A 17,928-nucleotide genomic window follows, 5' to 3' on the forward strand; every position below is an offset into this window, starting at 1 on the left:
GTTACCTTAGTGGATGCTCACCTTAGTGGATGGCCACCTTAGTGGATGCTCACCTTAGTGGATGGCCACCTTAGTGGACGCTCACCTTAGTGGACGCTCAGCTTAGTGGACGCTCACCTTAGTGGACGCTCACCTTAGTGGATGCTCACCTTAGTGGATGCTCACCTTAGTGGATGCTCAGCTTAGTGTATGCTCACCTTAGTGGATGCTCACCTTAGTGGACGGTCACCTTAGTGGATGGCCACCTTAGTGGATGGTCACCTTAGTGGATGCTCACCTTAGTGGATGGTCACCTTAGTGGATGCTCACCTTAGTGGATGGTTACCTTAGTGGATGCTCACCTTAGTGGATGGCCACCTTAGTGGATGCTCACCTTAGTGGATGCTCGCCTTAGTGGACGGCCACCTTAGTGGATGCTCACCTTAGTGGATGCTCACCTTAGTGGACGGTCACCTTAGTGGACGCTCACCTTAGTGGATGCTCACCTTAGTGGACGGTCACCTTAGTGGATGGCCACCTTAGTGGATGGTCACCTTAGTGGATGCTCACCTTAGTGGATGGCCACCTTAGTGGATGCTCACCTTAGTGGATGCTCGCCTTAGTGGACGGTCACCTTAGTGGATGCTCACCTTAGTGGACGCTCACCTTAGTGGACGCTCACCTTAGTGGATGCTCACCTTAGTGGATGGCCACCTTAGTGGATGGTCACCTTAGTGGATGGCCACCTTAGTGGACGCTCACCTTAGTGGACGGTCACCTTAGTGGATGGCCACCTTAGTGGATGGTCACCTTAGTGGATGCTCACCTTAGTGGATGGTCACCTTAGTGGATGGCCACCTTAGTGGATGGTTACCTTAGTGGATGCTCACCTTAGTGGATGGCCACCTTAGTGGATGCTCACCTTAGTGGATGCTCGCCTTAGTGGACGGCCACCTTAGTGGATGCTCACCTTAGTGGATGCTCACCTTAGTGGATGGTCACCTTAGTGGACGCTCACCTTAGTGGACGGTCACCTTAGTGGACGGTCACCTTAGTGGATGGCCACCTTAGTGGATGCTCACCTTAGTGGATGGTCACCTTAGTGGACGCTCACCTTAGTGGACGGTCACCTTAGTGGACGGTCACCTTAGTGGATGGCCACCTTAGTGGACGCTCACCTTAGTGGACGGTCACCTTAGTGGACGGTCACCTTAGTGGATGGTCACCTTAGTGGATGGCCACCTTAGTGGATGGTCACCTTAGTGGATGGTCACCTTAGTGGATGCTCACCTTAGTGGATGGCCACCTTAGTGGATGCTCACCTTAGTGGATGGTTACCTTAGTGGACGCTCACCTTAGTGGACGCTCACCTTAGTGGATGCTCACCTTAGTGGACGGTCACCTTAGTGGACGCTCACCTTAGTGGACGCTCAGCTTAGTGGACGCTCACCTTAGTGGACGCTCAGCTTAGTGGATGCTCAGCTTAGTGGATGCTCACCTTAGTGGATGCTCACCTTAGTGGACGCTCACCTTAGTGGATGCTCACCTTAGTGGATGCTCGCCTGGCTGTCAGGTGTCCCTGGCCTTGCTGCCCTGGGACCGTTGCTGCCTCGCTGGTCTCCTCCGGTGCAGAGTCTGGGCTCTGGCTCCGGGACAGCAGGGGGGCCCCGCATTGTCCCGGCATCAGCCCCGCCAACCTCGCTCGCGTCCTGGGGGGCTGGGAGGTGCCGCCGCAGGGGAGCCGCGCCGCTCGCTCCGCAGCACCTGGCGCCCCGCCCAGGGAGGGGGGGCCTGCGGGGGGCGAAGCTGCCGCCGCTCCGCGCCTCCCCGGCGTCCCCTCCCGCCCCGCCCCGCGCCCGGCTCCCGCGGAGGCTGCGGCTCGGCGGGCGGAGGCGACGGGCACCCGCGGCACAGAGCCCCGGCGCGGCGGAGCGGGCCATGGAGCCGGCCCGGGAGGCCCCCGCGCGGACCCGGCCGCCGCCGCCCGCCGCCGCCCGCCCCGCGCCCGCCGCGCCCAGGCCACGCTCTCCCGCGGAGGCGGCGGCGGCGGCGGCGGCGGAGGCGGAGGCCCGCGGCCCCGAGGCGCTGCTGCGGCGGTCGGGGTCGGGCTACGAGGGCAGCACCAGCTGGAAGGCGGCCCTGGAGGGTAAGCGCGCGGCGGCGGCGCCCGGGCCCGGGGCGGTCGGGGTCACCTTGGCCGAGCTCCCGGCGGGCAGCGGCTGCCTGCGGCGGGGACGCGGGGGCCGTGGCTGGGACCGCCCGGCGGCCGAGCGCCTCTGACCTTGGAGCCCGCTGCAGGCCCCGGCCCCTCCGGCGCGCGGGGACGGTCACCGACTGGCCCCGTCCGATGGGCGAGGAGAGCCGGTGGCTCCGATCTGCAGCAGTGCAAGCGGTTTGGGCAGAGCGACAGAAGGTGTGGAGCCGGAGACGGTGCGGGTGCCCGCGGGAAGTGGGGGTGGGGGTGTAGGGGCTGGCGGCCAAGGGGGCTTAGGGAGGGAGGGAGGGGGATGCGGAGAACATGCCCCGGCTCTTCCTTGCAAGGTCACGCGGGCCACCCACCCCTTCCAGGCAGGTGGGCTCGGGGAGGGACCCCTGCTAGCCAAGCGGGCAGTAACCCACTGAAAAATAGATCTCAAGTTCCCGAGTTCTGTGGGGAAACTTTGTGGCTCCAGGTGGTGGGTGGTGTGGGAGATGCTCCAGTTGGCAAGGGAGAGGGCTGGCCCTCTGGACTTCTGGGCGCTGCTGGCAGAACCTGGGGATCTGGGCAGCGGTATTAGCTAGGGAAGCCCAGAGCTGTGGTCACCCAACCGTAGGGACCAAGTATTATTAGAGAAGGAAGGTTTTCTGGAGTGGGTGACCTCTTGGGTGTGGAGAAGGGCAGGGTGCACCAGGCTCAAGGAGCGTCACGTTCCGGGGCCAGGTGGCCAGAACTAGCCCGGCTCTTGTGGCAAACTGGACCCTGCAGTACCAGGCTGTGGGGAAGGGATGGGAAGACAGGACCCTGGAGGGCCCAGACCATGAGTGGCCACCCAGGCCTCGCCAGAGAGTTGGGACTTGGTTCTGCAGGAGCTGTTGAGAGGTTTTACATATAGAATGAGACGGTGGGTTTGCCCTGGGGAGAGTGGCCAGGTCAGTGAGGAGGGTAGAGTGGTGGTCGGCGGCGGGACCTGGCCTGCACCTGCCAGGGCAGGTGCCTCGCCGAGGAGGGAAAGGTGAGGGCAGTAATGTTAGCATCTGACCCAGAGGCTAGTGGGGCAGGACGTGGACTGCCCGGGGAGGGGGCTCTGAAAACTCGGGAGGGAGGGTGGACTGATGCCTGGATGGGGATGTGGGACGAAGGAAGCAAAGGTGTTGGGTCACGGAGTAGAAGAGCCACTGCGGGCTGGGAAGAGCTGAGTTGAATAAAGGTGGACAAACCCCTCTCCCTGCCCGGCATTGTCGGATCTGCCTGTGATCCCTGCTTCCCTCCCGCCCAAGCTAGTTCTTGAAGTGGCTCCCGCCTTTTGCCTGTGTGTCTTCATTCAGACAGGGGCGGCCCTAACCTAACTCTAGCCCCCTGATGGTTACGGCCGCCTCGGGGGTGATGTGGCCTCTTTCAATGCCTCTCCGGCTTGCTGGTTCCTATTTTACCTCCTGCCCCCAACTTTGACCCGTTCTGCTTCCTGCTCCCAACCTGGGCTGGGCCGACCACCTGCAGGAAGGCAGACCAGTGGGACACTGGCCCTTCGGCCCCTGCAGAATCCAGCCGATCCGTACTCAGTGCCGACTTGTGGTCTGGCCTTGTCTTGCCTGTCCTGGTGTGGCTCTGCGTCTCATGCCACCTCTGTTTCTCCCCATGGTCCACTCGGAAGCAGCCCACCCTTAATGCCTGTGAGCCTCAGAGGCTCAGCAGCTGAGGCCTATGGACTGTTTTTTGTTTTGTTTTGTTTTAAGTAGGCTCCACACCTAGCCCAGAGCCCAGCATGGGGCTCGAACTCACCACCCTGAGATCAAGACCTGAGCTGAGATCAAGAGTTGGTCACTCAACTGACTGACCACCCAGGCACTCCCCTATGAACATTTTCTACAGCACTTTTAGTATCTGGGTCTGAGTCCAGAGGGTTCTCCTCCACCAATGCTCCGAGGGCCTACTGGGTGTTCCCTGGGCACCCCTATCTCCTGTCAGAGGAGGGGAGCACAGGGACTAAGGCTGGTCTCTCCAGGGTGTTGCTGTGCAGGCAGAATCACAGGACAGGCTGAGGCAGGTGGTGAGATTCAAGGAACACAAACTCTGGAGTCAGGTAAACCCAGGCCAGAGCCTTCCACCACTATGGACTGGTGGGTTTTCTTTTCTTTTTTTTTTTTTTATTTATGGTAGTCACACAGAGAGAGAGAGAGAGGCAGAGACATAGGCAGAGGGAGAAGCAGGCTCCATGCACTGGGAGCCCGACGTGGGATTCGATCCCGGGTCTCCAGGATCGCGCCCTGCGCCAAAGGCAGGTGCCAAACCGCTGCGCCACCCAGGGATCCCGACTGGCGGGTTTTCAAACTTGAGTCTCACTTTCCTTACATATAAGCTAGATAATGATTTCCACCTCTCAGGACCACCCAGATAAAGGTGTAGAGGGGTACGCTGTGCAGGTGACTCCTCTCCCTGGCTCTGCGCCTTGGCATCCTGCATCCCTGATTGGGGAGCTCAGCTGAAACCCTTTTTGACTGCTGGCCTACCTACCTTGAGTCTGCTTCCCCTCCCCAACTGAAGTCCACATAACAAGCCCAGTTGCCTGACCCAAGACACTACCCATGATGGGATGATGGGTCGCCCAGGTCTGGGGACCAAGGGCCATGCAGCCCTTAACAGCCAAGTACCTGTCTTGAGACAAGTGGGAGACTTTTTGACTGGATCATGCTAAACACTCAGGGGGGCCTATGCTCCTTTATTACCACGCGCCAGACGTTTCTGAAGCGCCTGCCGTGTGCTGGACCCCATGCCCGGGGGCTTTCACAGTACTGTCCCACTTACTCCTTGCACATACCCTCCAGGGACCGGTGAGCACTATATCTGTTTTGCAGATGGGGGACCAGACTCAGAGGGGCTAAGTGTCTTGCCCAGGGACACACGCTGCTTGCCAACGTATGTTTGCCACATGGACCCTCTGATGTGAGAGTTCTTGTGTCGTCGGGCATGGACCAAGGACGTTGGGCTTCATGAAGCTCATTGGTCCGAACTGAATTGTATCTGTGATGCGTGTACCTCTCCTGCCCATGCTCCTCAGACAACCCTGCCACCTCCGGCATGGACATTTTTTTCCTTCTCACGGCTTAAGTGAAATGGAGAATTTCTTAAATGTAAACCAGGATTAGAGTTTAGGACTTCGCGACTTTCCTCCGATGAACAATTAACTTTATAAATAGAAAGCCAAACAGAAGTTCTCCTGATCAAATCTTCTTCTCTTCCTGTGGCTATTACCTTTTCCTTCTACCCTTCCCCCACCCTCTAGCCTTGCGGGAGGGGCTGGGGAAGGTGACCCAGAGCTTCAGCCTGTGTTCTAGAAAGACTGGGGGTGATTGGAGACGGGGATATTTCTGGCATCGGGGGTGGGGATGGGGAAGAGCAGCCTGGGGGTACAGTGGGGGACAGAGTGATTCTGCATATCACCAGGCTATAGATTTTTCAGAGCTCACCGATTCTGAATTTTTAATGTTGAAAGTTTCTTGATTAGGCACCAGCCCACAACTTCCTGATCAAAACCACACACATGCATTTAGCAAAGCCTTTTAAAATTAAAAAATTACCAAACTCTACATTTGATAGTTTCAAAGAGTCAAGACTATGCTCACCAGACTCTGACCCTGACAACTCAGAGAGATCAGCGGTGAGTCTCTTCTGGGTTCTGGGTGTAAGGCCGATGAGACATCTGTCCGAGTCAGGAGCCAGATTTTCAGCTGTCCCTTCCGGCATGAGGCTCAGTCATATACATTTATAACCACAAATAACTGTACTTGCAAAGTCCATCTATTATGGACCATCGCATAGAAGGAATGATTGTAGAGTTAGACAATTTTTTTAAAGATTTTATTTACTTAGTTGACACAGAGAGAGTGAGAGTAAGCAAGCACAGGGGAAGCAGTGGAGGGAGAGGGAGAAGCAGGCTCTTCACTGAGCAGTGAGCCCGACGAAGGGCTCGATCCCAGGACCCCGGGATCATGACCTGAGCCGAGGGCAGACGCTTAAGCGACTGAGGCACCCAGGGGCCCCGAGTTAGACATTTCTTATGGCTTGAATTGTATCTCCCTCTGCCCCCCCAAAGAAATGTGTTGAAGCCCTAACCACCAGCTCCTCAGGATGGGATCTTATTTACAAATGTGGTCATTTCAAGTGTGATGAGTTAATATAGGCACATCCTGGAGTGGGTGGGCTCTTAATCCAAGGTGACTGGTGTCCTCACAAGACAATGGTCACATAAAGTCAGAGCCACAGGAAGAAGGTCATGTGAGTAGAAGGCAGAGCCTGGAATGAGAGGACTGCAAGCTGGATGAGGAAGGTCACCAGCAAACCCTCAGAAGCCAGGAAGAAGTGAGCAAGGACTCCCCCAGCTTTCAGGGGGAGTGCTTTCAGGGGAGTTTTGGCACCTTGACCGTGGACTTCTGGCCTCCAGAACTGTGAGACAATAAACTTGCGGTGTTTGAAGCCATCTAGTGTGTGGGGCTTTGTTACCGCCACCCTAGGAAACAACACAGCATTGATTTGGATCATCAGGCCCCATAGCCGGCTCCCGTGGGTGCAGCTGGAACAAGGAAGCAGGACTCCCTGGAGCGTCCTTTTGCTGCCCACAGTGCCGTGTCCAGAGCAGTCGTCCCCGTGCAAGAATGAAGGGGTCCCGGGTTCTGGTGATATTGGAGAAACATGCGCGGGTGTCCCACCCCCAGAGAGCAGCTGTGTATCTGTGTGGCCTTTCCCACCAACTCAGCCGGGTTTAAGGCTAAGGACATTGTCATTCAGTGTAGCCAAATCCCCCTCAATTTTGAGTGCCAGTGGGTGCTCTGTTAACATGCAAGGCAAGGCTAACCTAGGGAATCCAAAGGGGAGGAAAGCATAGCCCTTTCCCTAAAGGAGCCTGTGGCTCATCATCATCATCATCATCATCATCATCATCATCATCGTCATCCTGATGGCAATTGCTAACATTGAATCAGAGCTTGCTATGCTGGACACTGTGCTAAGCACTGAACATTGGCTTCTTGTAAAAAATTTAAGAGGCAGATACTACTACTCTTTCATTTTAAAGATGAAGAAAATGAAATAAAATAGAAGTGAAGTAACTGCCATGAAAAGTGGCATCTACAAAGAGATGGAGCTGGAATTTGGACCTGTGCATCTTCCATGCACAGACTTACAGTGCCAGTGTGTGCAGGCCTGGAAGGGGGCGGAGAGAGGAGAGAGGAAGGATCCGTACACACACTCATGAGACAGCTCAGGGGGAGATCAGCCCTGCGACAAGCTGTCATTGAGGACAACCAAGCAGTGGGTGAGGGCAGGCATGAGTCTCTGCTCTTACCGTGCCTGCAGCCACCTGTTCCTGGACTCCTGGTCACTTGCCAGCACAGACCTCGCTCGTAGGAAGGATTTCAAAATGTTGCCTGCCCTTGCAGGTAAAGATGGCAGACTGAATGCATGCAGTTTTCCTCTTTCCTTCCAGAAGCCCATGAAAACAACAGTAAAGGGATTTTTTAAAAGGCCATAAGGACAAGGAGAACGAGAGAGAAGACAATAACAATACGGTTGGGAGCTAGGGATCAATGATGAGTGGCAACTGATCCTAGGGGCCTGCAGGGAGCAGAGGAGCAGCCTGAGTCACATGCAGGACCCCCAAAGTATGGAGAGGGGGGCACCAGTCATCATGGCACTGAGTGAAGACAGAGCTCAAACAGGAGGGCTGGTTGAACATTTTAGAAAGGATTTAGTTGCCCAGGTCCTCTTCCCTGCCCTGGCAGGAGCCTGAGGCTAAATCTGAGAGAGGGCTGAGAGGGCAGTACATTTGGAAGCAAGCAATTAGTGGGACATTTACATAATGAATGATTAGGATGGCCTCCCAGCCTCTCCTCCTGGTCAAGCCTACACCCTTCAGGAGGGAACAGAAGAGCCTTCTACGGGAACTGGCCCGCCCTAGGGGAAAAACCCGGGGAAGTTAGCATTCAGAACACCCCGAGGACCACCCCAGCCTGGTCACTCTGCTGGGACCCCACAGCTGATAAGCCCCTCCCTGGGCTCAGAGGCTCCAATGGACTCTTTCTTCTTGCTTTAATCAGAAACAAATAACCAAGGATCTCCAGATATCTGAGGAAATTCTATGACATGGAAACTAGAGACCAAATGATCAGAAAAGAAAAAAAGCAATTTGGGGAAAACATAGACTATACAGGGAGAAATAAACTTTCTATCCACCTCTCCTTTCTTCCCCCGCCCCCTCCAAAAAACTATCAGTCATATCCTCAAAGAGAGCAGAGAAAATATGGCATCATTTTTTAAAAAGATTTATTTATTTATTTTAGGCAGGGATGGGGCAGAGAGAGTCCCAAGCAGACTCCGTGTGGAGCACAAATGCAGACCCTGGAGGCCAGGCTGCTTCCTACCATGCTGAGATCAAGACTCGAGCCAAAACCAAGAGTCAGACACTCAACTGACTGCACCACCAAGGCAACTCCCATATGGCATCATTACAAACAGGATGCTCTGAGAGGGGATCTTCAGAGAACAGTGGCAAACCACAACAAAACAAAACAAAAAACCCTGGAAATTAAACATAATTGCAGAAATGGAAAATTCAGGAGAGAGTAGGAAGATAAAGCTGAGAAAAACTTTCCAGGAAATAGAGCAAAAAGGCAAAAAAGATAATGGGTAAGAAAGAAAAAAGGAAAGAAACTCAGAGGACCAATCCAAGTGATTCAACATCTGAAGAATATGACCTCCAGAAAGCAGACAGAGAAAGTGGGTGAGAGGAAACCACTGATGATATAATTAAAGAAAATTTCCTGGAACCGAAGGACATGAACTTTCAGATTGAATGGGCCCACTGATTGCCTATTCTAGAGTGGGTGAAAATGGACTCAAACTAAGCATGGCATGTGTGATGAAATTTTTTAAAAATTTTAATTTATTTACTTGTTTGTTTTTTATTTATTCATGAGAGACACAGAGAGAGAGGCAGAGACACAGGCAGAGGGAGAAGCAGGCTCCCTGCAGGGAACCCGATGTAGGACTAGATCCCATGACACTGGGATCCTGACCTGAGCCAAGGGCAGATGCTCAGCCACTGAGCCACCCAGGTGCTCCGAATTTTTATTGTTAAATTCTTTTTATTTTTTTCTTTATTCATTTGACAGAGAGAGAGGGAGAGAGAGTGAGCAAGCACAAGGAGGGGAGTGGCAGGCAGGGGAGAGGGAGAAGCAGGCTCCTTGAGCAGGGAGCTTGACAAGGACTCTGATCCCAGGACCTTGGGATCATGGCCTGAGGCGAAGGCAGATGCTTAACTGACTGAGCCACCCAGGTGCCCCACGCATGATGAAATTTTAGAAGATTATGTGATAAAGAAAAGATCCTAAAAGCTTCCCAGGGCATGGGGAGTGGGGGCAGAAGCAATTGATATTAAAAAGATCATGGATGAGAATGGCTCTGGAGCCATTTTTCAAGAGCAACATTGGAGCTAGAAGACAAGTAATGCCTTCAATATTCTGAAGGAGAATTCTTTCCAACCTATAGTCTTCAGGGCTCTGGGTTCACAACTCTAGAGGCAGGACATGGTGAAGGTTTGCTGCTGGGGGATGTGCAGTGGTCCTGCTCTGCCCTATCTCAGGCACCTGTTGGAAGATGTGCTCCACCAAAGCAAGGGAGTCAACCAAGAAAAAGGATGTTGTAGGACAGAAGGTGCGGGAGAGGCCGCACACGAGGGAGGCAGAGAGGTCCTCAGGCTGCTGGCGAGGGGAGCTTCCAGGGTGGCAGGTGGGCTTAGAAGGCAAAATCAGGGGTGCCTGGGTGGCTGAGCTGGTTAAGCAGCTGCCTTTGGCTCAGGTCATAATCCCAGGGTCCTGGGATAGCCCCACCTCAGGCTCCCTACTCAGCGGGGAGTCTGCTGCGCCCTCTGCCCCACCCCCACTCGTGCTCTTGTGCTGTCTCTCTCAAATAAATAAATAAAATCTTTTTAAAAATTTTTAAAAAGAAGGTAAAATCAGATTGGAACAGCTCAGAAGGTTCTGAGGGACACTACTTCAAGAGCATTATTAGGGACTGGGTGTTTGTGTCCCCCCAGGAGTCAATCAACAGATGAATGGCTAATCAACAACAAATATATACATATACAACAAATATATATATATATATGTATATATATATATTCATACAATGGAATACTATTCAGCCATAAAAAGGAATGCCATTCTGACACATCGTACAACATGGATGAACCTTGAAAACACTAACTTAAGTGAAATAAGTCAGACACAAAAGGACAGATAATGTATGATTCCCCTTCTATGAAATCTCTAGAATAGGCATATTCATAGAGACAGGAAGTAGATTAGAGGTCACCAGGGGCTGTGGGAGGTGGGAACTGGGAGTGGATGTTCAATAGTACCGAGTTTCTGTTTGGGGGGTGAAAAAGTTTTGCAAATAGACAGTGGGGATAGTTGCACAACAGCATGAATGTAATTGATGCCGCTGTGCACTTAAAAATGGTTAAAATGGCAACTTTTATGTTCTATTTTATGACAGTAAGAGAAACTTAAATAGAGTCTGTGTCTAAAGTTGAAAAGGGTTCTTCCATTAAAAATAAAATAGAGGGATCCCTGGGTGGCGCAGCGGTTTAGCGCCTGCCTTTGGCCCGGGGCGTGATCCTGGAGACCCAGGATCGAATCCCACGTCGGGCTCCCGGTGCATGGAGCCTGCTTCTCCCTCTGCCTGTGTCTCTGCCTCTCTCTCTCTCTCTCTCTCTCTCTTTGTGTGTGTGACTATCATAAATAAATAAAAATAAAAAAAATAAAATAAATAAAATAAGAAATTTTCAGTGATGACAAAGAAATAAAAATCAGAAGGCGGGGGAAGGCAGCGGGTCAGGGGAGGTTTGGTGAAGAGGGTGGACGGTGTGAAGCTGGGCAGGATTCCAGAGGTAGCAGCGGTGGAGAAGAGCTCTGGGGGCAAAGACCCAACCCCAGGGCTGTGAGGACAGGCTGGGTTCTTTCAAGGAGTCCACGTGGCTGACCCTGGGGAGAAGGTAGGGAAGCAGCAGGAGAGGAGGACTGAAAGCTCTGACCGCTGCGGGAGGGGCAAGGGCAGAGCCTTGGAGGGAGGGGTTTGGGGCAGCAGTGTCACAGATTCCGAAACGGGCTCTGGAACAGAGGCTCTCAGACTTCAGCGCGCATCAGATTCCTGCAGAGGGCTTGGAAAAACTCAGATTGCCGGGTCCAGGCCAGGGTTATCCCAGTATCAGGACTTGGGGCTGGCGGTGGGGCTTGGCAGCGGGGTGGATGGCTGGGTACTGACCCGCTTTCTTCTCTCCTCAGACACCACCACACGTCTCCTGCTGGGGGCCATCGCGGTCCTTCTGTTCGCCATCCTGGTGGTGATGAGCATCCTGGGTGAGCATGGATGTCAAACATTTACGGGAGTCAGTGTGTACACACCTTGTCAGTATCATGTCTAATTAGGTAAAGAAAGGTTCCAGATGTACCACGTATTCTGTGGGGCACGAAGCTTAGGAAACAGACTGCTGCTGTTTCTAGGTGAGAGTTTAGCCTAAAATAATATATGCACACGTTGACTCCACACGTCCCCTTTACGGAGCCACACGGGGAGGTAGTGAGGAGACTCCGGTACTATTCCGTACATGCTACGAGGATGCAGAGCCAGCTTGAGGTGAGTTAGACACTGCTTCTTGGAGGAGAGGGTTTTGGGATGAGAGCCTTTACAGATCACATTCATTCATTTAACACACATTTAGGGAGCACTGCTGTGTGTTAGGCCCCCTAAATGCTGAGGATTAAAAAAAAAAAAAAAAAGGATGAGTTATGACATCATCTCCTCTGTCCAGTTACGGAGGCATCACTGCATCCACCCCGCTGGTGGGGGTGGGGGCTTCTTATGTGGGATGAAAGGGAGAAAGGAATAAAAGGGAGGAAATCCGCTAAGAACAGGCAAGGCTGTATGACCAGGAGATTGGGCTGCTTTCAACGGATTCAAGTCAAAGTGTGTTGTGGGCTCTGATGGTTTTGCAAAGTGATTTCAGTGCCTCTGTCTTTAATCTTTGAGGAGCACCATAAGACCAGAGGCAGGCGCCTGCAAAGGGGAGGAAGGTCCATTGACAGCATTAGCTCCCATGAAATCCTCACCTTTGGACGTGCATGATAATCAGGGGCTTTGTGGGTGTTTGGAAAAGAATATGGTGACCATTGGTGCCAGCTTAGATTCACCTAGAATAATTACTACAAACTAAGTTGGTTTCCTTTTGTCCTCGTGCTAGCTTGGGAAGGTCAGAGCCATGCGAAGACATAGTGTGTTGTGATTGTAGTAAAGGACAATAGAGTCTCTTTGGAAGTCCTTGTGGAAAGTAGTTGAAATGTGGCCACACCATGCTCAATACTTCCCAAGTGGTCCTGCGGCTCACTGAGCAGATATGCCAGAGTGTCGATGATTTAATTGGTGTCGAGTGGCCCTAGATCCCTAGAGGCTGGAGTACTGTGGGCCTGTCCTTGGCTCTGTCTTTGTCTACATTTTAATCAATCACTTGCATGAAAACAAACAAAAAAGATGCATATGGAATTTGTAGGTGATACGAAGATGCTCAGGATGACAGATGAAGGCTGTTTAATATGACAGGGTGGAAAAAATCAAGATCAAAATTCATCTTTCAAAACTCAGATGAGCCAGTGTGAATGAGATAAAGGTGGAAGAAATAAGAATAAAATCTTCAAATGGATTGAAAAAGTGATTTCTACATGTTCTGGATGTGGGGGGAGACCTGGCTTGGAAATAGATCACATGGAAACAATCGAAGAGTATTTTCTGCCCACCCAGAAAAGCACGCATGCACATACCCACTGTTTCTTTTCATGGACATGGTCTGTAGCCTGGAAGGAGCCCATAGCAACTGGAAGGAGTGTGGCAATCACTGTTGTTGGGGTAAGACCACATCTGGTGTGTTCCGGTCTGTTATGGTGGCAGCATTTTGGTGACAATGTGGACACACCGCAGTGAGCCAGGCAGGATGAAGGGTGTGGACAGCATCCTCTCCAAGAAGCTGTGGAAGAGATGGTGCCCACTGAAATCTGGATGTGAGAAGGCTGGCATCCTTCTTCGAATAGGCGGTAGAAGGTGGGCTGGGCTTGCTCTGAGTCACTCCAAGGCCAGATCCTAGACCTGTAGGGCCAGGTCACAGGAAGGCAGATTGAGACTCAGCTAAAAATGAACTTGACAGCAGTTCAGCAGTGGAACAGGTTGAGCTGTTACTAATGAGGACATGGCCAATGAGATCAGGCCCACCAAGCCTGCAGATGGTTCCCACCCTGGTTGGAAAGCATGGACGTGTGGTCTCCAGGTCCTGATTTCTAGATCTGTGTTTCTGCACTTCCATGCCTTGGGGAGTTTGGGGAGAGAGAGGAGATCTTAACCCAGGGGCTAATCTGCTGTCACTTCCCCTGGGGGTGATACTGCCTCCAAACCAGCCTCCAAATTTCCCTTCCTTGTTTATTTTTTAAAAGATTTTTTCAAGACAGGCGGCGGGGAGAGCGCACAAACAGGGAGGAGGATCAGAGGGAGAGGGAGAAGCAGACTCCCCACTGAGCCGGGAGCCTGATGAGGAACTCAATCCCAGGACGCTGAGATCATGACCTGAGCCTGAAGGCAGACCCATAACCCGCTGAGCCACCCAGGTGCCCTTTCTTTCCTTATGTATTTGGTCACCAACCTCTTACCTGCCAGGCACTTTGAGAGGTGCTCATCTGGGAAGACAGCCACCTGGGTCATCACTGGAGGGCACCAAAGTCAGGCAGGTGGAGGGAGCTTTGGGTCGCTGAGCGGGATTCTTCAGGCCCGGGCAGAGGCCAGGTGTGCTGTGGACACTGAGTCCCCTCCATCTCCCCTGCAGCTTCTAAGGGCTGTATCAAGTGTGAAGCGCCCTGCCCGGAGGACTGGCTGCTCTATGGAAGGAAATGCTACTTCTTTTCTGAGGAGCCAAGAGACTGGAACACAGGCAGGCAGTACTGCCATACTCATGAGGCCGCGCTGGCTGTGATTCAGAGCCAGAAGGAGCTGGTGAGCGCTGGGCCGGGGGTGTCCTTCGGGGAGAACCCCGCTGCTGGGATCTGGCGTCCCCTGTGACATGTTTCCAGAGCACGTGTGCCTGGGGTGTGCTGGTGGGCCCTGTAGGGTCCAAGCACATTTCCAAGGGGCTCCTGTTCCACTGCTGTTGTGAAAGCCAGTGATCTCAATCCAAGGCTGGTTTGCTGAGCTCAACTCAGCATCATAAAGTGTGAGGATTACAAATCATAAATGCGCTTGTGAATAAAGAACACACTGGCACCTTCTACTGGTCCAAATCAGGACATGAGCACCCACTGAACACCCGAAACAGTTTTATCAGTAGAAATGGGAAAGACACACAGTGAATGACTCTGTTGCTCACTTTGGATTCTGAGGGTAACAGTGGCGATCCGAAATAGCAGGTAATCTCACAGTCACTTCCGTTTGTCTCTGATAAACAGTATAATGTCTCCCTGCTGCAGAGAAAGGCCCAGCAGTATGTGCGTAGGAGGACAACCAAATTGAACGTTGTGCTTTGTCCCAGATAATCCATCAAATGGGCAATTCCAGGCTTCCTGCAAATCAGGAATGCTGACTGGCAGGCTGGACCGCTGAGCTAGGAGGACAAATCTTGTTCCAGGTGCCCTGGTCTGGTGGGCATGCTCCCAGGGCCCAGGGCCTAACAGCTGCTGAGAGGGAGGTCAGTGTGAGTGCAGGGCCCTCTCTGACCCCAGCTCCTTACTTTCAGGGTGCAGTGAGGGATTCCCTTTTCAGTGTCTGTGTATCTGGGAGCCCGTCTTCTGATCTGAGGTTAGTTCTGGGATGTATGAAAAGTTGGGAGACTGCAGAAAACTCGGGCTTTTCTCTTTTCTTGGTACAGGAGTTTATGTTCAAGTTCACACGGAGGGAGCCCTGGATTGGTCTGCGCAGAGTCGGGGATGAATTCCACTGGGTCAACGGGGACCCGTTCGACCCGGACACGTGAGCTGAGGCTTCATCTTCTGACCACTAAGACTGGGAAGGGCCTAGCTCCCCAGACAACACCTCCCGAGGGAGAGAGAACCAGTTGGTTCTGTGCTCGCTAGAGCTAGTGACCTCAGGGCTCAGCAGCATGTGGCCGAGATCATGATAATGAAGATGGCTTTACTTCTCGCTCTCTATCCCCTAATGCCCAGCCTGGTTCGGCGGCTCTCCTGTATGTGGTCATCAGAGCTTCCTGCTAATGGGGCCCAGGTTCCTTCCATCTTGTGGCTCCCCACCCATGAAGATGCTCATCTGCATGGCTCAGTGTGGCTCAGAGGAAGGGGAAGACATGCCCTAGATGTCCCTCTTCTGTGTTGGCCAGAACATAGCCACATGACCATAGCTGCCTTTGAGGGAGGGGGGATGGGGCCTCTATTCTGGGCAGCTGTGTGTTGCCTAAACCTTTTCCCTATGGAAGAAAGGGGCTCAGGCCCCTGGGCACCATGAGTCCTCTCTTAGAGAAAACACCGCTGCAGTATGCTGGTAGTGTGTGCAGTGCTGGGATTGCTCACACGACATGAGAGTGTGACGAGGTGGCAGGTGTGTGATATCAGGGACTGGTTTGCAGGGGTGCTGGGGGCAGTGGTCATGGGTGGTGGGGGTGGGAGTGTCTGGCTGAGGCAGTGGGGGTAGTGATAGTGTGTGTGTGTGTGTGTGTGTGTGTGTGTGTGTAGGGGGGCGGTGATCCAGGTTTAGGGGAACACAGAGGAGGGCATATAGGGGAATAAGAACCCAAATTCCTAGTCCAGACCCTAATAGGCCCTGAGGAGCCTGGTGGGGGCACAGCTGCTCACATGATGATGATGATGATGGAGGAGGGTCCACAAGGTATAAGAAGTGGGAGGGCACCCAAGAACCCCCAACCCTCCACCATGGCTGGAAGCTGGTGATCAGCTACCTTCCCATTTGAGGCTGGCTCAGGGCTGCATTAGTCCCTGTGACTCCGGGGGGTGAGCATCCAGTCAGCCTCTTCCCTCCTTTGCCCTGGCTCCTGTGCCCTTCATTTTGCACCTCTCTTTGTCTTCATTTTCTCTTCCTTTTCTTCTCTTTCCTTTTCCTGCCTTCATCCCAGATCTATCCTTAGAGCTGCTGAGATGTCTTGCACTTTCTGCCCCTTTCTCTTCCCTTCTGATAGCTTCCTGCTTCCAGAACCTGGGAGAACCCTGGAGGCTGGGGTTCTCAGCATGCTGACCATCAGCCAACCAAAGGGCCTTTGGGCTGTGTCTCCCTGGCTCTGAGGTGGTCCTGCTCGGCACTCCCTCTTGAGGTCCTTCTGGTGCCCTTTCTTGTGAGACCCCAGCTCCAGCCTCGGAAGGGGCCTCAGATCAGGCTGACCAAGTGAGATTAAGAAGAAATCTTGAAATTCTATGGAATGATTTTAGCTAGAAAGGACCCTCATCCCCTACATCTACCGAAGATGGCAGTGAGTTCGTGGGCAACACAGCCTGGGTAGCAAAGGCTGGGGTTAATCAGGTCCACCCCTGTGATGTAGTTTCATTCAGCTCATCTCTGCTGAGCAATTCCTGTGCTAGATGCTCTGTGCTGTAGGGGAGCCAAGACAAGAGAGGCATGGAGCCCACTGCTCAGGAGTGACCACCCGGGGAACTGGTGGGGACAGACAGACACAGGCTTCCATGAAGATGTGATGAGTGGTGCCCCCTGGCTCAGACAGGTGCTGCGGGGCAGAAGGGTGGGCAGAGGGTGGTCCTGAACATGATACTGGCTCATGGCACAAGCAAGTTGACTCTGGAAGGATGGGAAAGTGCAGGGTGTGTTCAGGAGATGTCTGTGGGCGTCCCCAGGGTGGCTGGAACCATGGTGACCATAGTACATAGACAATGGGGAGGGGCCACACTAGAAAGTTCTATAAGGGGCTAAAAGTACTGGAAGGTGGCTCCAGAGGGAGGGACAGGTCAGGACCTCCAGGGCCACCCAGTGATGGACTACGTGTGACAGGTTGTAAGTGCCTGCTCTCTTGTCTTCTGGCCACAGGTTCCCCATCTCAGGCCTGGGAGAGTGTGTCTTCGTGGAGCCCACCAGGCTGGTGTCAACGGAGTGTCTGATGACCCGCCCCTGGGTGTGCAGCAAGATGGCCTACACATGACGTGGGTCAGGCCAGCAGTGGCCCTCCAGTCAGGCTCTGAGACCTGCCTGCCCTAGGTTCCTCTCCCAGGCGAAGCAGTGAGGACGGGGGCCTCTGCCTCGGCCTCTGCTCCAGGCCACACAGCCCTGGTTCCTGGTCTCCTCGGCCCCAGGCAGGTCCTGTGGCTTAGCAGTCAAATCCCACATGCTCAGTAGTGTAGGCATCTCCCAAACACACACATGCACGCATGCACAGGCATGCACACAGTCTCTTCTGGAGTTCAGAGTCCAGCCTTAGTCACCCCAACTCCCTTCCTGGTCCCATGCTGGAATATTTCTTCCCCATGTATCCCTGGTGCTTGGAGGAAGGATGGGCACTGACACAGATTGCATTACTGTCTGCACATTTCTCTCCTGGGTGCTGGGGAGGCAGGGAGGGTGGGCTGCCCCACATAGGGCCCCCTACAGCCACCCTCTTGGCCTTGCCCAGGGTTCTCAGGCAGGCCCCTGCTGTGTCTGTGGTGCTGTTGTGTTGGTCACTGATGGAATAAAGAGATGACTGGCATCTAGAAAAA

At 53.3% G+C, this 17,928-nt stretch overlaps 1 protein-coding gene and 1 long non-coding RNA gene across 2 annotated transcripts; one reads left to right on the top strand and one right to left on the bottom strand.

Moving 5' to 3' along the window:
• The first annotated feature begins 1,902 nt into the window (after window positions 1-1,902).
• CLEC2L (C-type lectin domain family 2 member L) lies at window positions 1,903-17,928 on the top strand. Its single transcript, XM_072777399.1, has 5 exons — window positions 1,903-2,125; window positions 11,515-11,589; window positions 14,094-14,260; window positions 15,129-15,229; window positions 17,264-17,928. The coding sequence occupies exons 1-5, from the start codon at window positions 1,918-1,920 to the stop codon at window positions 17,373-17,375; spliced, it is 663 nt and encodes a 220-aa protein (XP_072633500.1). The 5' UTR covers window positions 1,903-1,917; the 3' UTR covers window positions 17,376-17,928.
• Window positions 10,336-17,274, bottom strand: LOC140605209 (uncharacterized). Its single transcript, XR_012007920.1, has 2 exons — window positions 13,921-17,274; window positions 10,336-13,366 (listed from the first exon to the last, which is right to left on the bottom strand). It is a non-coding gene; the product is annotated as an uncharacterized lncRNA (long non-coding RNA).

Source organism: Canis lupus, chromosome 15 (assembly GCF_048164855.1).
Source record: "Canis lupus baileyi chromosome 15, mCanLup2.hap1, whole genome shotgun sequence".
NCBI lineage: Eukaryota > Metazoa > Chordata > Mammalia > Carnivora > Canidae > Canis > Canis lupus.

Bases quoted from the DNA above. Each gene is read 5' to 3' on its own strand.
- CLEC2L (XM_072777399.1), top strand. From the start codon at position 1,918: ATGGAGCCGGCCCGGGAGGCCCCCGCGCGGACCCGGCCGCCGCCGCCC. The intron at 14,261-15,128 runs GTGAGCGCTGGG...TTCTTGGTACAG, and splicing joins TTCAGAGCCAGAAGGAGCTG to GAGTTTATGTTCAAGTTCAC. The intron at 15,230-17,263 runs GTGAGCTGAGGC...TTCTGGCCACAG, and splicing joins GACCCGTTCGACCCGGACAC to GTTCCCCATCTCAGGCCTGG.